The 21,571-nt window shown below is 39.2% G+C and overlaps 1 protein-coding gene across 2 annotated transcripts in view; it reads left to right on the forward strand.

Moving 5' to 3' along the window:
• Positions 1-20,646, forward strand: part of TGFBR3 (transforming growth factor beta receptor 3) — a 115,451-nt gene extending 94,805 nt beyond the window's left edge. For both annotated transcript variants that reach the window (XM_088060404.1, XM_005520983.3), the window contains exons 11-17: positions 357-488; positions 738-905; positions 3,503-3,802; positions 4,239-4,359; positions 8,378-8,413; positions 10,390-10,497; positions 16,670-20,646. In XM_088060404.1, the coding sequence (XP_087916530.1) occupies positions 357-488; positions 738-905; positions 3,503-3,802; positions 4,239-4,359; positions 8,378-8,413; positions 10,390-10,497; positions 16,670-16,788 (984 nt within the window). In that variant the 3' untranslated portion in view covers positions 16,789-20,646. The remainder of the gene's footprint in view (positions 1-356; positions 489-737; positions 906-3,502; positions 3,803-4,238; positions 4,360-8,377; positions 8,414-10,389; positions 10,498-16,669) is intronic.
• Positions 20,647-21,571: the final 925 nt, after the last annotated feature.

Genomic DNA, 21,571 nt, shown 5'->3' on the forward strand with positions numbered 1-21,571 from the left:
TGCACTAAGGAGAACTGCAAGTAGCAAAATATGACTTTAGAAAGCCATTTATTTTTTCAGTGTTGGCTATAGAAATAGAACAGAAATGCTGGGCTGTTCATTCAGACACCAACACCCAGACTGGTGTCTTTCTTCACTGGCTCTGAATTCTGGAAAACATCTCGGGACTCCATTAAATATAAGCTACATATCCTACATGCTCAGCACAAGGCTGTTGAAGACAAGCTTTCACAGACAAGCTTAGCTGGGGCTCTTCTTGTGGCCTTTGCATTGTTCTGAAGAGAGCAGAAAATAATAACCACGAGAGTGCTCTGTTATCACCTAATTTAATTTGTTTGCAATCCCTCTCTGTGCAGATTGTCATTCAGCTGTCAGCACCAGCTGAAGGCAGCGGCTTTGAAGATGATGACATGGAATCAGGTGATAATGGATTTCCAGGGGATGCTGATGAGGGAGAGGTGGCTTTCTCAAGCTGGCCTGAAATAGCGGTATGTTACCCTCGGTTTTGCACCTGACAATGAAGAAATGCCTATTGTAATAGGCATTTCACATAAATTACGTTAATTGTCTAGAAATTCGTTTGTCTTTTAACACATTTCTTTTCACTCTGGTTTCTTATGACCCTGTTGAAGATTTGCACTAAGTAGATGTAACATGGGTGGGCCTGTATTGTACATAACAAATTTGTCCTACCACTCCTGACTCGTGATGTTACTGTATGTTTATTCTCATTTTAGTTTAATTGCACACTGCAACAGCCAGAGGATGACAGAGGCATTTTCTGGCCTCCTGAGCCACACATCACCAATGTGACCTTCAACATGGAGCTGTACAAAACAGATTTGTTCCTTGCTCCCTCCCAAGGACTCTTCTCTGTTGCCAAGAATGGGCCAGTATATGTAGAGGTAACAACCTGAAAAAGACTTCAAACAAACAGAAGGGTTTTGCAAGGCTGTGCAGCTGAGCCAAATCTGTTCTTGTCAGTTGAAAGATTTTGTTTGGCATTTGGTTCAGGCCACTGTGGTGACTGCAGAGAACAGAAACTGTGGGTCAAGAGGTAGGACAATATTTTTTGGGTAAAAATGCAAAGGATTCTTGCAAAATGGATGAATTTAACTTTCAAGATAAATTGGTGATTCTTGCTAAATCTTTTCTATACCAAAATTAAAGGTGGTTTCTGAGCTCATGCTCTGAACTGGCATGTCTTGATGGGTTCATTTTATTGTATGTCTGAACCTCATCTGAAAGATGTAGACATGCAAAAAAATTATTACAGATGTGTCTCTTTCATATGCTACTGTTCTCAGGTTACACAGTTAATGCAGATTCTGGTCTCTCCCTAATCTGCTTTAAAACATCAGTTATTATCCTTTTAAATGCTACCACATAAGAGATCTAGCAGATTTACATAAATAATACTGAAACAAAATCAACAGCCAGGTACCCTTGACTTCAGGTGCATTTTGTACATGGTGATATTTCTGCATGTTGCTGAGTTGCTTATGAAATCTGTGGAATTTCACACCAACACAGTCAGTGTTTTTAAAGATAGCTGTGTGAATAGAATTTTGGATTTTCAAATAGTGGTAGACATTAATAAATGCAGCTTTAGCAATGAAGAAGTATTGCTGATTTCTAGGCAAGTCAATCACAGGGTGTGAGCTGTGGGGTTGTAAGACCAGGACAAAGCAGCAGTGCTGTGCCGTGTCTCTTGCCCAAGGCAGCTCCTCTTTGGGAGCCCGTGTTACACATGATAAGCACAGTGACCCATTTGGTGCAGTTTTCTTCAGGATTTCAGTCTGCTTTGTCATTTCTTTGTTCTCTACCCAGTGGAAAGTACTTAAGACAGCTAAAGCAAAAATAAAGTCTGTCACACTCAGTTAAGAATATTTTTATAACGAACGCTTAAAACCATCCGCTTTCTTCGTTGATACGGGATGAATCCCCCGACTGAGCCCACTGGAGCTTTTTATTCAGACAGATGTTCTGATTTCTTCATCACCTGTCCTGGCAAAAGCCTTTTTTTTCTGTTTTTCTTTCTTGCACAGTGGAAAATATACCAGTTTTGAACTTCCGTGACTCCATTTTTTTAAGACGAAAAAGATTTTTTTCCCCTTTTTTGTTACTATTTTGCATTTGTTACTAAGAAAAATATTTTTGGTTTTTGATAAATACATGCTTGGTAAAAATTCTTTATCTCCTTTTTCCTTGCTTGGAAAGGGTTTTTTTGTGTGTGTGTTTAAATCTTTGTATTCTGGGGTTTTTTCCTTTCTTCTCTGCTGTCATTTTCATACCATATTTTGGTCTTCCACCTTCCTCTTTTGGTTCTTTTCATTGCTTGAGATATCATTCATCCTTTTATTTAATTAACTGTAGTATGCCTGTCCTACTTTCCATAATCTCTTTTTTAATTAGTTTACACCATCAGCTTGTTTCCTGTCAGTATCTGTGGCTGACTTTTGTTCATCCGTCTTTATTTCTGTTCTATTTAGAACATAGCATTTCTTACTTAGATGCTTCAGCACATCCCTTCATCTCTAATTTGATTGCTGCTCATACAAAGGAGAGAAAAAAGGAGAAATGCTTTTATTCACTGCAAAACTCCTAGCATCCAGAAATTACTGCAGGCTCTTCCTTAAAGATACATGCAGCACATATGGATTAAGTATGCATATAAGGCGCATTTCTTCTAAGAAGATTTCTTGTGGAACAGTTTCATTAGGCACTGTTGATGGTTAGACAAATGCTTCTGTTGTTTATTAAGAGCAACATGCCTCATTTGTTACAAATTCCATTTATTTTTTTCTTCTAATTATTCTGTAGCATTTATTGTCTGCATTCCAATCCAGCTGAGCAACATCAGAGCATTGGAAGCTTTCAGTCTTAATTATTTTTCATAAAAGAATATGAATTTCAAATTTACAATAAGCTAAAAGGATCCTTTCACAAGAAATTACGGCTTTTTAGGAGGCTCCCTCACCCCCTCCAGTCCAGGAATGCCACCCACATGTCAGACCACGACCTCCTCTCTGCCTTTGCATTCCTGTCTTGGCTGGGGGTGGATTCTCTGTTGTGTCTGTTGCTTTTCTTTTATTTTTTTCTATTTTCATTATCATTTTGAACAGATACAAAACCATGGAATTAGTGACTGATTTTCATACAGCTCTGTTATAGCTAGTGTGTCCAAGGGAGGCAGTGCCATCTCAGGTGGCAGACACAGACATTAACTGTGTGTCTTATCTTGGGGGGGGAGGTTCATCTGCTTTCAGAACAATAAGGGATTGCTGTATTTATGTGTGGTTGTGCTATTAAACAGCTGCTGGTTTTGAAAGCACAGATTTTCCATCTCTCTGTTTGACAGTTTACCCTTACATTTAGCCTTCAAAATATTTCAGAATGGAAATGGCACTGGAAAACTGCTTGAAAAATAGTTGAAAATATTAATGAAATGTGAACTAAAAATGTCATTTCTGAGCTCTTGCTGTCTCTTTCTTTAATGCAGGTGTCTGTGACTAAAGCTGAGAGATCGTTGGGCTTTGCTATTCAAACGTGCTTTGTTTCCCCGTTTTCAAATCCAGATAGAATGTCTGACTATACCATTATAGAAAACATTTGTCCTAAAGATGAATCTGTTAAATTCTACAGTATTGAGAAAGAGAACTTTCCAATACCACACACACAGAGGGACAGAAAAAGATTTAGCTTTGTGTTCAAACCAATGTTCAACATCTCACTGCTCTTTCTTCACTGCGAGTTGACTTTGTGTACAAATAAAGACAAAGATACTCAAGGACTGCCAAAGGTCAGTAATTAATTAAATTTATCAAAACGTCTGATTTAGATGAAAACAATGTGTTTTTTTCATCTGAACTGTGAAGTTAATAAATAGTTTTCTGTGGAATTGTCTAATGAACATATCTCTAGGCTTAAGATTTTAATAGATAAGACTTTTTATACTGTACATTTTGACTACAATTTGCAATTCTTTAAATTTCATTAGGTGGCTACAAATAGAAATTGCTTTTTATTGCACAAGGGGTTCAAGTTTTCTGTGCATATCCAAAGCACAAACAATATTAGCTTTAATTCCCGAAGATGTGCACCATATTGGATAATATTGTAATCTGATTGCTACTAGAGAAGGTTGTTTGGAGGTTCTCATTTTTTGGTAAATTGTGTAGGATAAAACTGGTTATGAGGCAAGTCACTGACCTCACACTCTGTTCTTTGCACTACAGTGCATTCCTCCTGATGAAGCTTGCACCTCTCTCAATGTGGATATGATCTTGGCCATGATGCACAACAAGAAAACCTTCACCAAGCCCCTTGTTGTAATAACACATGAAGGAAAACAAGAAGGTATAAAAATGAGCTTGACTTGTTTACTAATGCTATGTATATATATATATGTATATATATATATATAATACCATGTAACATACAGCCACTTGAAATGAGGGAGTACTAGAGTATGTGATATTGTACAATGTTGTGGTGGTACTGTGTCTGTAAGATGTCACTTGTTAGAACATTTCCCTGGCAGCAGTCATCAGGCCCCAAGTCGTAGCCATTTTTTAACCGCTGTTATTGTTCTCTGGACATGTGGGTTTGCTGAGCATTGAGAGAGGAATACTCAAAGCAGTCAGTACATGGGTTTTGGAAGTATGAATGTAGCAGTAGCACTTGGATCAATTTCTTGTTGCCGGGAGATCAAAGGCATTATTCTGCTCCCTGCTGTGTCCTTTTTTATTGCGCTTGTAAATATAAATTTATGAATAATAACAATGGAATTGCAAAGTATTGAGGATGTTAAAGCCTGATAAGTTTGTAAGGCAATGAGGTAGCCCCTGGAGACTCACTGGATTCTTAAAAACTATGAAGAGGAAAGGATAGTATGCACAAAGGGGCTCCTCTTTTGTGTGACTTAATTGATTATGTCATCTTTCTTGGGAAAAAAAAATAGTGTGGTTAGTAACTGGTTGAAGAAGTTGGAGAGGCTGAAGTGCATTATGATATAATGCCAAATAGCATGATGAGACCTTATTCTAGTTTAATAATGTGCCCTGTGAGTGATGGGAAGTAAGAATTGTTCTCACAGTTTCATTTAATTTGAAAGTTTTTCTTAGTAGATCACTCTGACAACAGCATCAGTCACGTTTTGGTGCAGTCCTAGAAGAAAATATGTGCATTTATCTTTTATTTTTGTATTTGCACTGAAGTTTCATAAGAAGTTTCAGTGACTTCCCATATGCATCAAAATCTTCCAATGGTGTCCAAAGGCTGTTTGACCTCTGGAATGCTTTTCAGGGAGCATCAAAAGGATGGGGATCAGGAGTCCTTTAACCTCTGTTTTACAGTGCATGCTGTTAGTCTTTGAACAATTTAAAGTTCAAATATGGCATTGCTAGGGGACATAGGCAGCAACTGTTTCTATCTAACTCTGCAAGTCAGCTCATATTTAGTTTGGAGGGTTTTTAACAAAATTGCTAATACAGATCAAATCCACTATGAATTGAAGTCAAGTATTTGATCTGTCACTGTTACAATTAAAACTGCTTTGGGCCTGACTCTGGACTTCCATTTTGCTCAGCTCTCATATTATTTCAGTAGGTTTTCTATTGGGAATGAGTAAATCCCGCAACTGAAATTCGGCTTTCAATAAACAGACTGGTACTTCAGCTCTCTTGTCCTTATGATGTGTGGAGCATTGTGCGCAGCTCCCATCTCGGGCTCCACTCAGAATGTTGTCTTTGTCAGAGGCACAAGCTCTCAGTGTGCAAAGACAAGCTAAATTTATAAAGATTAGTTACAGGACAACAGTGTGATAGAGTATTTTGTTGCATTGTGGGTGATTTAGTATAATTGTGGGAGGACGCTTGGTGGAAATCTCCCCAGCATATCCCAGCTTTCAGACACAGTACAAAGTGGCACATTAACAATGTAGCTTTGCTGGTATGCAGTTGTTCCGCAGTGAATGAAAACCCCTTTCCTAAAGCCAAATGCCATTGCTGGCCAATACATGAACCTAAGATTTGGAGAAGAAATTATATTACATTATTGAACAGGAGAATTTACCTCTCAGAGGTAGTGTACTTTGTTTTCTTTGATGTGAACAGAACCAGCTTTCACTATAGCAAACCACTCTATGTGAGGTACTGCCCCTGATTCTCCTCATCAAGCCACATGCGAAAGTCATGTGCTTGACATTTCAAAAGTCAGAACAAACTGGTCATTGCAAAGGTGGGTTTTTTCTTCAGACAAGCTTATAACTGTCAGTGCCTGTATTAAAAATTACAATACTGTATCTAAATGAGAATTTGCAGTAGATCACAATGGAAGTGTTTAAAACCTAACTCCATGCCACATACATTCCCTTTTCATTCCTGCATTTCCCCGTGCTCTCCCCTACTCCCATGAAAGGCGCATGGATGGCCATTTATATGCTAGGAAATATGAAAATAATGTAGGAAATATCTAGAAAACATCTGTTGAAATAATCTACCAGTGTTGTTCAGATTTTTGATAAGTGTGGAAACTTCAGATTATTATTTCTACAGCAAAAAGAGACAGGTCATAGAGAGAAGGTCAAAAGGGTAGCTAACAAGTGCCTCTGTTCTACGAAAGTAGAGAATATGATCATTCTAAAGGCTGGCAGCACTTGTTTTTGAATTAGATGTTTTTTGCAGACCTTCATGATTCTCGCTGCTTCTGAGTTGCTCTGAGCAAATTGCAATAAAATACATGTAAGAGCTGGATGATTGAGGAGAATTGATAATGACCTACACAGTTTATCATTAGCTGATTTCATATTCTCTGTAGAGAAGCCAGTGATAGAAATAGCATGGAAAATTCATTTTCCCCTCAGCTCAGAAGGCATTTTCTTGGCACTTGGGATATGCCAGTGGAGTGTTTGGACAATCTGATAGTGCCCTTACCCATGTTTGTACTTTTCAGTGCTCCTTGGTTTCAGTCCAGCCCTCCTCCCAGATCTTACATTCAGTTATACTGTTGCTGTTATGTGCACTTGATAACTTTTCAGATTGTTTATGCCCACACACCCCTCTATGTCCTCACCTGTTTCTTACTACTGTTCCACCTGCTTCCTATCATCTACCAGAAGTGATCTGCAAGGGATACTCACATGTTAGAACAAGACACAATAACACAGTTTAAGAATAAAATTATTTTTTAGACTTTTTAGGCACAGTTGTCTCACGGCCTAAAGGTCTAAGGGATATTGCTGGAAATTTGGTGCTGCCATCTGGGTTTTAGAAGTTAGAAGCATAGTCTTATTTTAGAACACTTTAAATAAATTAGTATATTTGTTTTCAGTGTTTTTGAGTTGTTATGTTTGCATGGACATTAATTAAACTATTTTTCCAGTTACTAAAGATACAAAAACAAGTATTGAAACACAGTCTTATCAAATCCTTTTACATCTGTTGCACTGATCACACTCAGATATGCCAGAATATAAATGAAATCCCTGAGTTGCTGGGCAATCCAGAATCAAACTGCAGCTAACCAAACAGGTCCCTGTTCTGAAGCCAGAATCTCTAGCTCTTCTCCTTGAGGTGGCATTCTTGGAGAAAGATAAGAGAGGCCAATTAAGAAAAAGGAGGGGAAATTCTTCATTTTTTAAACATTTGTTTACTTGTCTCTTTCTGTTACATAGTGATATCTTCATCACTAGGATGATGATATTTTGTATTCTTGCCTAGAATAATACCTTTGATCTTTGAACAATACCTTTGATCTTTTATTTCTTATATATAATAATAATTTTTTTAAACCCCCCCCCAAAAAAAAACCCCCACACAACTTCCAAGACAGAATACCATGTAGAACTAAGGAAAATGGGTGAATCAACACATATTCATGAAAATTGGACAAAGCAGTATGTATTGTGCTATGAAACTCACTGTTCATTAGTGAGTGCTTGCTTGTGTGTGTGTGATTTAGTGTGCTGGTATCTCAAATTTATGACTAGTAAGTGGTCAGATGAATGCAATCACCTTAACACCATCTTTGTTCCTTCACTATCTGTGAACTTTGAAGAGTTCCACATAGGGGTAACCGCAGTTACTGTGGGTCATGCCTGATGGCATCTGATTTGGGAAAGGTTGCAGTGTATTTGCCAGCAAAATATACAGCACATGAACTGTACTCTAGATAGAGTCCCTTGAGGAATAAATATATGAGCAGAATTTTTCTGAGATGAGTGAGATTACTGAATGTGGTCTGTCTTTTCTGAAATTCATGGTTTGTAAAAATTATAGTTAATGTCTTTCTGGCAGATCAGAACCTGCATAGTTTTTGGCTGCATGTGGTACTCTATCTGATTAATGTTTTGTGAATTTTCTTTGTTTTAAATTAGATCCCTCCCTTCCAAAGCCAAACGTGAGACAGCCACGTGAGTAACTCTTAAAACAACCTCTTAATTTTAAATGTTTGTCTACAAAGCATTAGATAAATTAAAAAATTCTCTTCAAACTTTCTGAGCATGTGCATGTTTAATTCAGACAGAACAGAATTCTGACCATATTGTTGATTGAGAGGTATCCATCAGTGTTCAGAGGAGAACTGTGACCTTTTGTTCATGTGAAAATGAGGTTTGGGGAAACACCACAGAGAGCCTCAGCAAGTTCATGTGCTGGTGTGTGTGTTACCTCCCCCTCTCTGCTGAGGCCACTGCTTCCCAACACCAGTGTTAGAGCAGTAATGCCATCCCTCAGAGATTCTGTGCCCTACCTGTGTCCTGTTTCAGCCTCAATCCTGTCCTGAACCACAACCCAGGTGCTCCATCACCAGCACTTATAGGCCATGCTTAGTTGAGATCTCTGCCTTGATATGGATTAATTTCTTTGGTTTTAATGTTATCTTGGTGTAGTGAATTAGGGTTGATTAATGACCCAGAAAAGGAGAGAAGCAGCACTAGAATGAAAATAACAGGAAGGTGCAGATGATGTACAGACAAAAGCAAGAATGAATGGAGAATAGGGAGATTTAAAGAGGAAGTGAAGAAGGGCCTTTTTCTGCTCCTGTCTCTGTGTCTTCAAGACTAAATTTGTTCAAAAAAGCAAAGGCAGAGAGCAGTTACGCTTCTGCCACTTCTTCATGCAACTTTCTTCTCTCCACTGTGTTTCCTCCTAAGAGGAGAGGACACTGACTGGTGTCTGGTGGAAAAAACCAGTTGAGTTTAGTCTTTTGTGTTTGCATTTGAATGACTAGAAGTAGCCAAAGGAAGCAGAAACATTCTCATAGAAAAAATGAAAGGGAAACCTTCTAAGACACTATCTGTCAGGTGTTGTATATGCAAAATAGGTCACAAGCACCCAGAAATGGGTCCTGAAGATCCTTCCCAGCAGGAGCTGCTGGAGAAGACTTTTGTAAAAACAGGATGAGGGATGTCTTTAGGGACATCTGCTGGATGCAGGATGTGTAAAGTGAGGGTGTTGGTTGTGTTCTGAGAACTGAAATTCCACTGAAGGATACTACTAAGATCCAGTCAGCTCATTTCCAGCATAGTCAATAAAATGTTATTCATTGGCCTAAGTGATTTTCTGCACTGGGAGATATTAAAAATACTAAAATGAGAAATCAGTTTTTAAAGAAGAAATTTTCCCAAAAGATAGCCAAATTATTATTTCTTTTTAAAGTATTTTTAATTACCAAAAAGAAAAACACAGAGGCCAAAAATTTTTCTGTTTGGATTATTAGCAGTGGGGGACAATACATCCAGGATCCAAATGCTGTTAGCCTTGAAATGGTCCTACAAAAGGGCCTCTCCCCTAGAAAGTGATTTACGTGTGTATGTGCTTCTATTTTTGTGATCTGGAATTAATTTCAGTTATTGAAAGTGTTGCCAAATGTAAAAAACAATTGTTTCTATTTATGTTTTCACTGACTTTTTGCTGGCATCTCTTTCCTCTTAACATCAGTTCCGTTCTCCACCTAGATTTCAGACTGAGCTTGAGGAGATATAGGGGAAAGTTTGCTTGAATGTTAGGCTATTTAAATGAAAAACATTTTTGCCAAACATCTCAGCCTTTTTAAAACAGGTTTTAAAGATAAATGAATACTTAATTGAAAGCAAGTTATTAACAGCCAGCTGAAAATGCTTAATTTTTGCAACATTTTCCAGATTTATGTGTGCTGAGCTGGAGTTTTACTTTGTGATGTGGAACAGTTGGTTGGACTGAAGCCACTCTGAAAGCATCACTTTCATTTCCTTGATGCAAATCTGCCAGTCTGTTTCTCAAAGCAGTGCTTAGTTAACTATGAAATTTTAAAAAGCTCTTCCCTGAAAGACTATGGGTGAATTTTTGTAAAATGGTATTTGTCTCTGACAATAAGAAGTGCCTGTGTTGTGTGTGTTTCCCTGAGCAGCTGTGCTGTATGGACTGGACACCCTGACTGTGGTGGGCATCGCCTTCGCGGCATTCGTGATCGGAGCCCTGCTGACTGGAGCACTCTGGTTCATCTACTCACGCACAGGTACGGCCAAGGGAGGGCAAGGGAGCCACCACTGCTTATCTTATTTTCTTGCACTCACTTCTTACTCAGGAGTTTTCCAGCAGCTCATGCCATGAGCCTATTGCGTATCAGCTGAGTGATACCCGCCCTTCCCTAGAGGGAGATGTTATGTTTTATGGTTTAAAATTTGCTTAAATAATTTTAAACATAAGTCTTGAAAATTCACCTGGGACATGAGTAAAACTGAGTATTTCTGACCTGTGTATTATCATTAGTAACATCTCTATATTTCAAATTTAGTTAATATTTCAGTTAATGGATCCCTTTTGGTTCCCATACTACTTTTTAAATTTTTTTTTGCAGTTACTACATTAGGCTGATGTGTACAAGAAGTGGGCCAATTGGTTATGAGAATGCTTTATCTAAACAGACATAGGCTGAGTATAACTAGACTTGAAATTTTTTCTTGGGCCTTGATTACATAGAATTTTTGCTACAATTATTTATTTCTTCATTCTTCAACTACTATTTTCAATTGCTAGAAGTCACATGTAATCTTAATTGTGTGCAACCAAATACTTAGGAATGTGTCTGAATTGTTGCAGCCTCTATGCACAGATAATTTTCCAGTGTCTCCTTAGAATTTTTTCCTATGTTAAACTAAATTAGCAGGAATGGAATACTGTATTGAAAGAAGAGGGCATTTGGGGAGCTTTCTGTTGCATGCCCCAGATGAAGACTGGACACTGATAGAGCCTTGATTTACAGCATATAACCTCGTCTGCTTGTGGATGATGGGGTATCTTAGGATCCACAGAGTATTCTGGGCTCCCAGTTGTTCTACTTGTGACCTCATGAGACCCTACCAAGATCTGGGAGGTGGGAAAAATGTGAGGTCAAGTACTCCAAGCCTATGCAGCTCTGAAGCACTGAAATTTGCCTGTAGCCCACTGCAGGAGGGTTTTTTCTCACATCTAAAACCTCATGGAAGCTATTTAGGCCTGAGAATCCGTCCCTGTTGGGTCAGAGCTTCTGTAAATATTATGACCTAGGAGCTTATGTTAATTTGGAAATAAAAACCATGGTGTTTTTTCCAATTGGCAGTGCAACAATTTTGTATAAGCAGTTTAATACTTCTCAGTGCATCAGCTGTGTATGATACTTGTTTGGAATTGAAGCAAACATGGAAAATTTAAAGATTGTGATAATATGTATAAATTGTATAATTCTGTCTCATATAAGCACTGAAACATTGTAGAAGAAGAGTAAGCACCATTTCAGTGAGTAAATGGGAAGTTAAGTAATTCCCGTATTGGTAACCTTTATTAAACAAAAAAAATTTAACTAATTGTTAAATTGATAACTTTGGTTCTGCATTTGTGGAAGTTCAATCTGTATTCACATACAGAGCCATCTATTGACACGTGTTGTGTGTCATTTCTCAAGGAACACTGGGAAGCCAACATGATAAATCCTTCAGCAACAGTAGAACTCAAACCAGTCCCATTAGAAGAATTATATTAGCTAAGTACATCAGTCATGGTGACCACATACAGGTAGTGGAGAGGGCAGCTGCTCTGGCTTTGTGTTCCAGAGATGAAAATAAGTGGAGAAAAAGGCCAGAGAAAAAGTAATAAATGAATATAAGAAAGAAAGGGGACACTTTAACTCAACAGATTAGAGAATCACAGAAATGATAAAAATTACCAAGGAAGTTTTCTGGTTCAGATTTTCGAGGAATTGTGAAAGTGCACCTATGTTCCTGTGCATGTAATTTTTCTGTGCATAGTGTTTTGTATCTACAAAGCATAACTTGCAGCAGAGTGTAGCGAAGGCTCTGGCAGGCACAGGCTCTTAGAGGACAACTGCTGTGGCAAACAAGATAATCCAGCTGCAGTGGAAACATTTTAGAGCTCGCTGCAGGCTTTTATTGACTTGAGGAGGGGAAGAAAAAACTATAATTTCATCTACAGAATGCCTGTCTTTTGCCATTAGAAAATTTATGCATTGCTGAATCGTGTTCTGAAATCTCATCTTTTGTTGTAAGTAGTACTGGGTTTCCAGCACATGATTTAGACAAAAGGTTGGAAAATATGAGTTCATTCTAAAAACTCTGTTTTGCTGATAGTCAGAGCACAGATAAAAGCTACTGCTGGTAGAGAATGGCAGCTTGGGATGTGTGAAGTTATTTTTGTTGCTGTAGTGTTATGTGCAATGCAGCAAAAGGCCATCCTTTTGTAAGTAAGATTTGCTGATACACTTTTACCAGTGTGTCTCTGCTGCTAACAAAAAAAGTGTTACATGAATGAGCTCTTTTATTCATCTTGATGGGCCATTAGCATTAAAACCTCAAGCAAGTGATAGCAGAAAGCAACTACAAAATAGGTAGAATTTCATCTCCAGATATTGAGCAAGGATTGTTGTGTTGTTGTGTAGGGCTTTTGCTAATGTCAGTCATGAAAAATTTCTGCCAAAGCATCACAGCTGTGCTTTAGAAAATTCTAGATTTTCTGAAACAATTCAACATGGAACAGAGATGTCCTGTGATACACGGGTAGTAAGAGAAGAGACAGGGAAAGCTAATAATCAAAACAACAGACGAGGACTTTTAGCTGACTTGTCTACAGAAAGACTCAGTACTTTTGGTCCTTTCTCTAGTCAATTAAAGGGCATGAAAGCTGTTGGAGAGGAACCAAGAACTAAGGGAAATACCAGACATTTGCCACAATTAACCTAATTTATCTAGGGGTCTTGTAAAGAAGCAAAAATCTTGCAGTGTGCATGAATGCAGAAACTCTTCATCATTTAACCATATAAATATGTATCAATGTAATACACGTCTTAGTAGGCATCATTGAGTATGTTTAGGAGAGACAGGCACAAGCCTGATTAATTAATGAGACCATTAAACCTTGTAAAGTGTGTTAAAGAAAACATCCGTCCCTGCATTCTCTTAGGAAGTGCGCTTCCCTTCTTCAGGCGGTGCTGCAAGTTAAGAGGATAAAGTGTTCCAAAATCTGAGAAGTTAAAAGCGTCCCTCCTCCCCCACTTCTCCCTTTTTTATGGGATCTGATTTAAAGTAAACTGACATAGCAACCAATTATATTTGGCAAATGGAGATAGAAAAGCAAACATTCAGACTTCCTGGACAGGGAGTACAACTGGCAGCTTTCCTAAGTGTGAATAATAAAGTGCATGTTGTTGCGTTCAGATGGGTAAAAGCTTGTTTACTGTCAATAGATGAGATATGTCCGTTCTGAGCAGTTTTGGTTCAGTAACATGAGATACATGAAGCCGTTTACATGAAAAAGGCAGATGGTGAATGCCTCTTCAATGATCGTTTACATTTCTTTACATCCTTTTCTTGAATACTCTTTTAAAAAAAGCTTTTCTACAGTTTAGCTAGGTGTTGAGGAAATAAAATACAGGAAAAGTCAGCCAGTACTGATGTAGTTGCTAGGCTGTGTGTTCATAACATCATTGTGATTTGGATTTTCATTTTTATTGTGAACATTGAGAATTTGTTATTGTTCAAGAAGTGATTGTGGTGCATCAGAGCTGCTGATGTGCTCTAGAAATGAGACGCTGCAGAGGCCATTACAGTGGAAGGAAGGGGTCTTCCAACCCAAACAGAAGGGAGGGTGCCTCCTAGGACGCTTTCCAGAGGAGCCAGGAGGAGAGTGAGAGGCCAAGGAAGAGTGCCATTGGCTTGCTGGGGACTCAGTGGAGCTGCGCTTTTGCTTTGACATAAAATTAAAACAACATGTGTTTGGCTCATAAATGAATTTATGTTTAAATGCATACAGATTGTATTGATGTGCTGAAGCTGACCAAAGCTGTGTGTAACCATGTGGTTTGTAAAATGGGTGACAGCAGAGATGCAGGGAGAGCCAGGGGCCCCGCTGGGGGAGCCCAGCAGCTGCCCTTCCTCTGCCGCCCAAGCGGCTTCTGCAGTGGGGCTGTGGGGGTCTGCAGCCCGCCTCGCTGCTTTCTGGTGTTTGTGTTCACTTGCTTAGTTTTAATGAAAGGGAGTTTGCTTATCACTGCCTTTATAAATATATCCTGTAGTACAAAAGGAAGGAAGACATGTACACAAACAACAGGAGGAGAAGGCAGCAAATCAGGAGGGGAAGAAACATCCAAACAAAGCTTATGAAAGCCTGTACAGCATGATGACACATACTTTGATTTGAGACTGTTTGTTCTGGGGGGTTACAAAGCCCTTTCCAAAGCAAGGTAAAGCTGAAACTTGATTTATTTGCAGATGACTGGGGGTAGATTCTGACCTGCTGCCTATGAACAGAAATGCATGGCTCATGGATGAGCTATAATGGTTATTTCTTACACTGGGAAAAACAGATTCAAAATCTACTCACAAGAGTGAAATGCTGGACTGAATGCTGAATTTAAAAACAAGATCCTCACCCTCTTTTTAAAAGTTTATTTGGCCTTCTGGGCAGTGTGGTTTAGTAGTTTAGTTTGTTGTTTTTTCTGTCCTGTCCTGTCCCTTCTTTCTTCCACATTCCTAAACCAGTGGGGTGTAAGGCAAGAGCTGTGTGTTGTGGGGCCTTAAGTTCTCTTCAGCTGTAGCTGTTGCTTGAGCTAGCTGCCGGTCTCCATTACACAGAGCACTTGCAACCTCTGCTGTGAGAAATCCTCAGACCTCCCTTGTTTGTTTGTAGCAGGCCTCTGAGTACTGAGCAGCCTGCAGAAGGATATTTTGGCCTGAGACACAAAGCGTTAAAGGCGCATTTCCTCTGCAGCCACATTCCGAGAAGCTGGGGCTCTGGCAGCTGGGCAGCAGCACACAGGGCATGGGATGTGCCAGCGCAGCTCCTGTGGGAGGAAGCTGGCTCGTCCTTGTGCTGTAACCCTCTGGATGCAGGCTGGGGCTCTGGCCTTCAGCCTGTCACTGAAGCAGTCACTGGGAAGTGGGATCTCTACTAAATCCTGAACATGGAAGAATAATTGGAGTGTGCAGACCTGACCCATGGCATCAGGTTTTGGATAACATAGGATAATGTGGTGTAGCAGAGCTGCGTCACCATAAGCTCATGAGGCAGGAGATGTACTAGCCTCTGATTTTTCCTAATTGCTCTGCCCATGATCCCACGAATCATTTCCGTCTTGCTCCTTCTCTGGGAAAGCAGCCGTGCTGGTGCTGGCTGCCACAGCAGCTCTGCAGCTCAGGCAGCAGCAGTGTGACTGCTACTGCACTGAGATCACAGGTTCACATCCTGAAGATGAGCTCAAGGGAGGCAGCAGCAACAGTGCACATTATATAAACTTAAGTCTTGCCATCTGTTTTGAAGAGACTATTTTGTAATATTGCTAAGGTTACAGACTTGAGCACTGTACCTTTAAAAATGCCACAGTTGTGATTTCCTGTGTGGCCTTATTATGATCTTTTAGGCATTAAATGGTATAATTATTACTTTCATGCTTAGTTGACAGCTGGATTTTTCCCTTCAATCCCAGCCACAGGTGCAGAACAGTGTGAGGAGACTCCAAGTGCTTGATTTGGCAATCTAAATAGTGGAGGGGTTTTAATTTATTGTCAGTAAACAGTTAACAAGAAATGGTGAGACATGTTCTCACTACAGGTTGTAAGTGTTGCACATACTCTGGTAGCTATAGGAAAACTCCCTGCATGTTGTATTAAGAGTAAATCAAGTCAAGCTTTCAGGATAGCCTGTTGTTTTTCTACATGAAGAAAACTGGCTGTGTCTCAGGATATGTGGTATCCAGATGATTGAGGAACATTGTCTTCAGCTACACTTCTAGTAAATGTGCTGCTCTATAAACTGGCATTAAAACTAAAGCCTACATTTCCTGGCCTTTTTCCTGGAAACAGCAAAGCTATAAAGTGTCTGAGTTGTGTAATAGGACCCATTCTGAGTGACAGCTGACAACAGAAGATAGACAGTGTTGATTTTGGCAGTTTCCATCAGCTGCTTATAAAATGCTCAAGGAAACAGTGCTGTTATTTTCCCCATGTGCACAACAATGCTTAGCTGCCAAAGTCTAGTAACATTTTCAGTGATACTCCAATTAAGGTCTGTTACCCAATGTATTAATTACATGGGAAAACAGACTGCCAGAAGAGGAAGACTGGGAAGAAACATTGTTTTTTTCTATGACAACATTTTAAATTTATCTTCTGACCCCACTTTTTCTCTTGCCTGTCCCTCAGGGGAAGCAGCAGGAAGACAGCAGGTCCCTACATCACCGCCAGCCTCTGAGAACAGCAGTGCAGCACACAGCATTGGCAGCACACAGAGCACCCCCTGCTCCAGCAGCAGTGCCACCTAACCCGGGGACACAACTGAGGAGCAGCACAGCACTGCGTGGGGACATCAGACAGCAGCTTTTTAACGTTAAAAGGATTGTTTTGGTTGCTTATGACAAAAATGAGGAGTTTTTCTACCGGAAAAAAAAAAAAAAAAAGGACTGATTTTCTTTTGGGGAAGCCACTGTGTGTGTGAGCGTGTATATGAGCACACAATGCATGAGTGAACACAGCCTGTTGGATCTTGTTAGCATGTTATGCTACATGTGACAAAGCTACTAATGTTACAGTACTGCAACCTGTTCTAGGGGTCTGTGGGCCTTCAATGTGAAATCTATGCCAGTTTGGAAAAATGCTGCTTTGTCTATATGGTATTTTCCTTTCCCTGAGCCTTCTCATTGACACAAGGTATTCATTAAGGGAATTCAGTCATAGAATCACAGACTGGTTTGGGTTGGAAGGGACCTTAAAGATCATCTAGTTCCAACCCTCTGCCATGGGCAGGGACACCTTCCACTAGACCAGGTTGCCCAAGCCCCATCCAATGTGCCTTTGAATACTTCTAGAGATGGGATATCCATAACTTCTCTGGGCAACCTGTTCAGTGTCTCACTACCCTCACAGTAAAGAGTTTTTTCCTAATACCTAATGTAAACCTGCCCTATTTCAGTTTAAAGCCATTACTCCTTGTCCTATCACTACATAAGATAAGCAGAACAAAGATGATCTTAGGTCAAAGGATTTCTGTTTGTCTGAGCAAGAAAGCATCAATGTCAGATCTCCTTGGTAAATAACCTTTTATTATTCAGCTACATTTAGCCTCTTTTGAATAATCTTTGTTTTGTTCAGCTTACAGCTACAGCGTCTCATTTGCTTTCCTGTTGTGTTTGCAGCTTCAGGTTTGTTCCAGGTATTTTTGTTATAATACTCATTGATTTGGTAATTGGAAAAGAGCACACTCTAACATTCCCTGTCTTGTTTTATGGGCCAAAGCTCTTTTGTAATAGATTTTTTGATCTGCTATACCAAATACAGAGACACACAAACATTAAGACAAAAAATGGTCTTGTGCACTAACATATATGGGTGTGTACCTTTAATGGCAGTGTCTATGCAAATAGATATATCAAGGTATGCACAGCCTAACCACTTTACCAATTGGAAATTAGCACAGCATTCCTTCCATACATAAACGTAATCCATAAATATATATATATATATATAAAATTTATAAACTGAAAAGACAGTTTTTATAGGTAAATAGAGGAGATAAAGAAGTTGATTTGGTTCTAATCTTTTAGCTAGTCTAAATTCTCTTTGAAACAAGAGATGTGTTTGAGGGCACAAGGAATCTACAGTAGTGCCTGATGTTTGCTATTCTCTGAAAATAGTTGTGCAGTTGTTTGTGTCAAGCTGTTGTATGAACATTATGATTGGATAGTCCCAAAGTAGCATCAGAATATGGAAATGGCAGAAGGGTACTAATTGTCACTATTTTTTAGTGTCATTGCCTTATCTTGACCTTCAAATTGATGCAAAATGAAAAGCAAAAGAGGACACTTTTGACATGTAATTGTTTGACTGTTACTTGCCACTTTGTAATGTGTTCTACTGATCTTTCTTTGAGGAAGAAAGAGCATTGTTTTCCTCTAAAAATGAGATTAATAACTTCCATTAGTTGTAATGAAGATTACCTGTGTTCTGCAAGAGAGGAAGGGACTTCATTACACTCGAGTGAGTCTGCTCTGAAGTCTGAGCTGCAGATTTCTTGCTGATTCTACACTTGTGCCTTGCTGATGCCAGGATGGTCCAAGTGCAACACATGCAATAGATTTAAGTGCCCAGGATCAGGCAGAATGTTACTCACTTTAAATCAAATCTGTTAGCAATCCTGCAAACACCTATGCAAACGGGTAACTGCAAGCCTTGTCCTCACTGTTGGAAGCACATGCTCGACTGTACACCAGGGCTGGGCTCAGCATCTGTGCAGGCAGGGGAGGCTCAGAGTTACACATGCAAAAATATTTGATGTTACCAGGCCAGTGAGCAGTCCTGGCGATGTGGGCAGGGTGTCATGTAAGCGTAGTTACCCCTGTGCAGAAGGGTGTGCAGGACTGGCTCTGCTCGAGTCGGGAGGATGAATGTGCCACCTGTGTGGTTGAGAAGAAAGCGCTTTGCCTAACCTTCAGCAGAATGTATTGTTAAAGCATATTCTATGTGTAAAGTCTTTAAAGATGTCTTCAAAGAAGACTAGAGTCTTTAAGTTCAATCATAGCTATATTTTACTACATTAAATTTCTGTATAAAGATATATTTAAATGTTCTAGATAAATGTAAGTTACTCTATATGAAATGTTTAATTTCAATTACTGTGAAATTTACATATTTTGTAAATTCCTTTCCCCATTTTAACCCTTTCCTTCCTCAGATATTTTATTACGTAGCTTCTCATAGGAAGTATTAGCTTTGGTTGTTGGGATGGACAGGTTGAAAAATTCCGTGTAAAATAGATAATTGTATATTTTTGAGAGAAATATGCTGCATTATCAATCTTTTTATCAAAAATCTAATCTAATTTTAGAATAATTTGCAGATTTATATTTACATTTGGATAAACCAAAAATATATAAAGGTCAAAGATTTGATTTGTTGACTTTTGTGTGAAATACAGTTTAAATTAACTGAACTTGGTATACTCAGCTATTTAATTCAGCAATTTTAATACACCTGAGTTAATTGTCTGTTGGAGTTTACCAAAATGGCACATGATTGCTTAGCAGATGGAAGAGCCATTTCTGCTTTAATAAAGAGAGAAAACCAAACCCAAGCATTCCCAGTGAATAACTTTATTACAGAAATGTGTAGTACTTTGCAGCAGCTGTTAAGGTGCCCTCTGCTCAGAGCCCAGTACACCTCTAGCTCTGGTTTTATAGCAGCCATTTGTCTCCATGGCCAGGCTGCGTGTGGTATGGCAGCTCCTCCATAACCACTGGGACATCAATTCCCACCTCTGTCCCATGTGGTTTCACTGCACTGGACTCATGTGGCAGAGCCCTGTGGGCTCCGGAAGAGCCCAGCAGAGGGTATTAAAGCAGGGTTTGGATGGATGGAGTCAGTGGTTAATTTCAGCACAATGGAATCGACTGTGAAGGAACTTCTTATGTAAGAATGGGAGGATTGGGCTTAAAATGGACACCTTCTGCCTGTAAAAGCTATTAGTAGCATACTTAAACTCCAAAGTAGACTGCTTGTTCTGTCATGTGTCATCTAATCACTAACCTTTTACAGTGTTTGGTTTTGGACATTACTACATTTGTGTTTCAAGAGGTCAGATCTTTCTGTGTTAGGCTATTTTTGTAGCATTTTCCACATGGAAATGGATTTTGCAAAATGTCTGTAGATGCTGATGATTGTAACCTTCCCCCTGCTCTTTCCTAACCATTCCTCTCCTGTATGTTCCTTCTGTTATGTATATCTACCTCATGCTTCACAAGAAGACTGTACTGTTGGTTGTGCTGGCAGCCCTGTGTGTGAGGTGACCGTTGTGCTCTGTTGTTGTTTGTCGTTCATTGGGATGTTCCTAGCGTTATCAGATCTACGCTGCCATGTCCTGCCAGTTCCAAACACAATATTCTCACCTTTGAATAAATAAGTATATTTCTTTTGGTTGCAAATGCCAGATTTATTTTTTTTTAATCAAAGAATGGGAGAAATTTACTTGCTAATACCTGTGGCCAGTCTAAACACCCCATTTGTATTTCATATGGCATTCAGTATTTCAGAGCCTAGTGGAAATGCATAGTTGTACAGTTTTGATAACCACAGTGTTATGTCATCTTAGTCTCTTGTGCATAATAAAGTATATATCAATTTATTAATAATTGATGTCATGATTCATTTAAGTTGTAAAGAGCCAACAAAAACAGATCGAATTTTGTCTCACTGCTCTGTCCTCATGTCTCATAAATTTCAGTGGGAATTGTGTGTGAGATTTGCATATCCACTTCTGTTTTCTCCTTTCTGAGTACTTTTGTCCATTGGCTTCGTTGGACTACTCAGTATCATGGCTTCTTGCAGAAACCAGTAGATATGTTCAGTTAAATGCTGCTGTTTTTCTCTTGAAGTCAGAGCTCTGGTCCTGTGGGCATTTTGTTTTTGCATGTCAAGACATGACCTCAATTGAATTCTGAACAAAGCCTGGCTTGAGCACAGTGAAGGCCATAGCAGAGTGCTGGTCGGTTGTACCTGTGACTGCAGCTACACTGCAGTCTTACACGAGCAAAACTCTGTTTTCATCACTGAATGGTCTTCCTGTGCAGGAGCAGGTAGTTTGGCTGTGGATCAGCAGGACAAGAATTTGGCTGTTTACTATCCTCCTTTCTATTTTGTTTCATTTCTTGTGCAGAATATTCTTTATGGGTGCCTGAAGGGAGTAGCCTCAGTGTTTTTTCCATGGGTTATTCAGATGTTGTAGTTACTGACTGACAAAAGAGAGTTCCTTAGTAAGGGAGTCTAAAATGTTAAATAATCACTTTAAAAGCCAAGATCCCTTCAGTACAGAAAAGGTTATTAATTAGAAGCAGTTCCAGGCTTACGTGTTGCTTATGCCACAATTCACAGAGGTGCAATAGATTCATTGCTTCATAACAACCATATTTCAGTTTCTGCATTAAGACAATTTTGTTTTCCTGTGGAAATGGGCTCCACAGGGTGAACTCTCAGCTAAAAGTTGCTGTAGCTGCTGTTCCTTTTTGCCTGTAAAATTTATATTTTGATTGAAACTTGGCGTGAAAGCATGATAAATAT

Source organism: Pseudopodoces humilis, chromosome 10 (assembly GCF_049639895.1).
Source record: "Pseudopodoces humilis isolate 2021_Gansu_Grassland_sample_001 chromosome 10, ASM4963989v1, whole genome shotgun sequence".
Classification (NCBI taxonomy): domain Eukaryota; kingdom Metazoa; phylum Chordata; class Aves; order Passeriformes; family Paridae; genus Pseudopodoces; species Pseudopodoces humilis.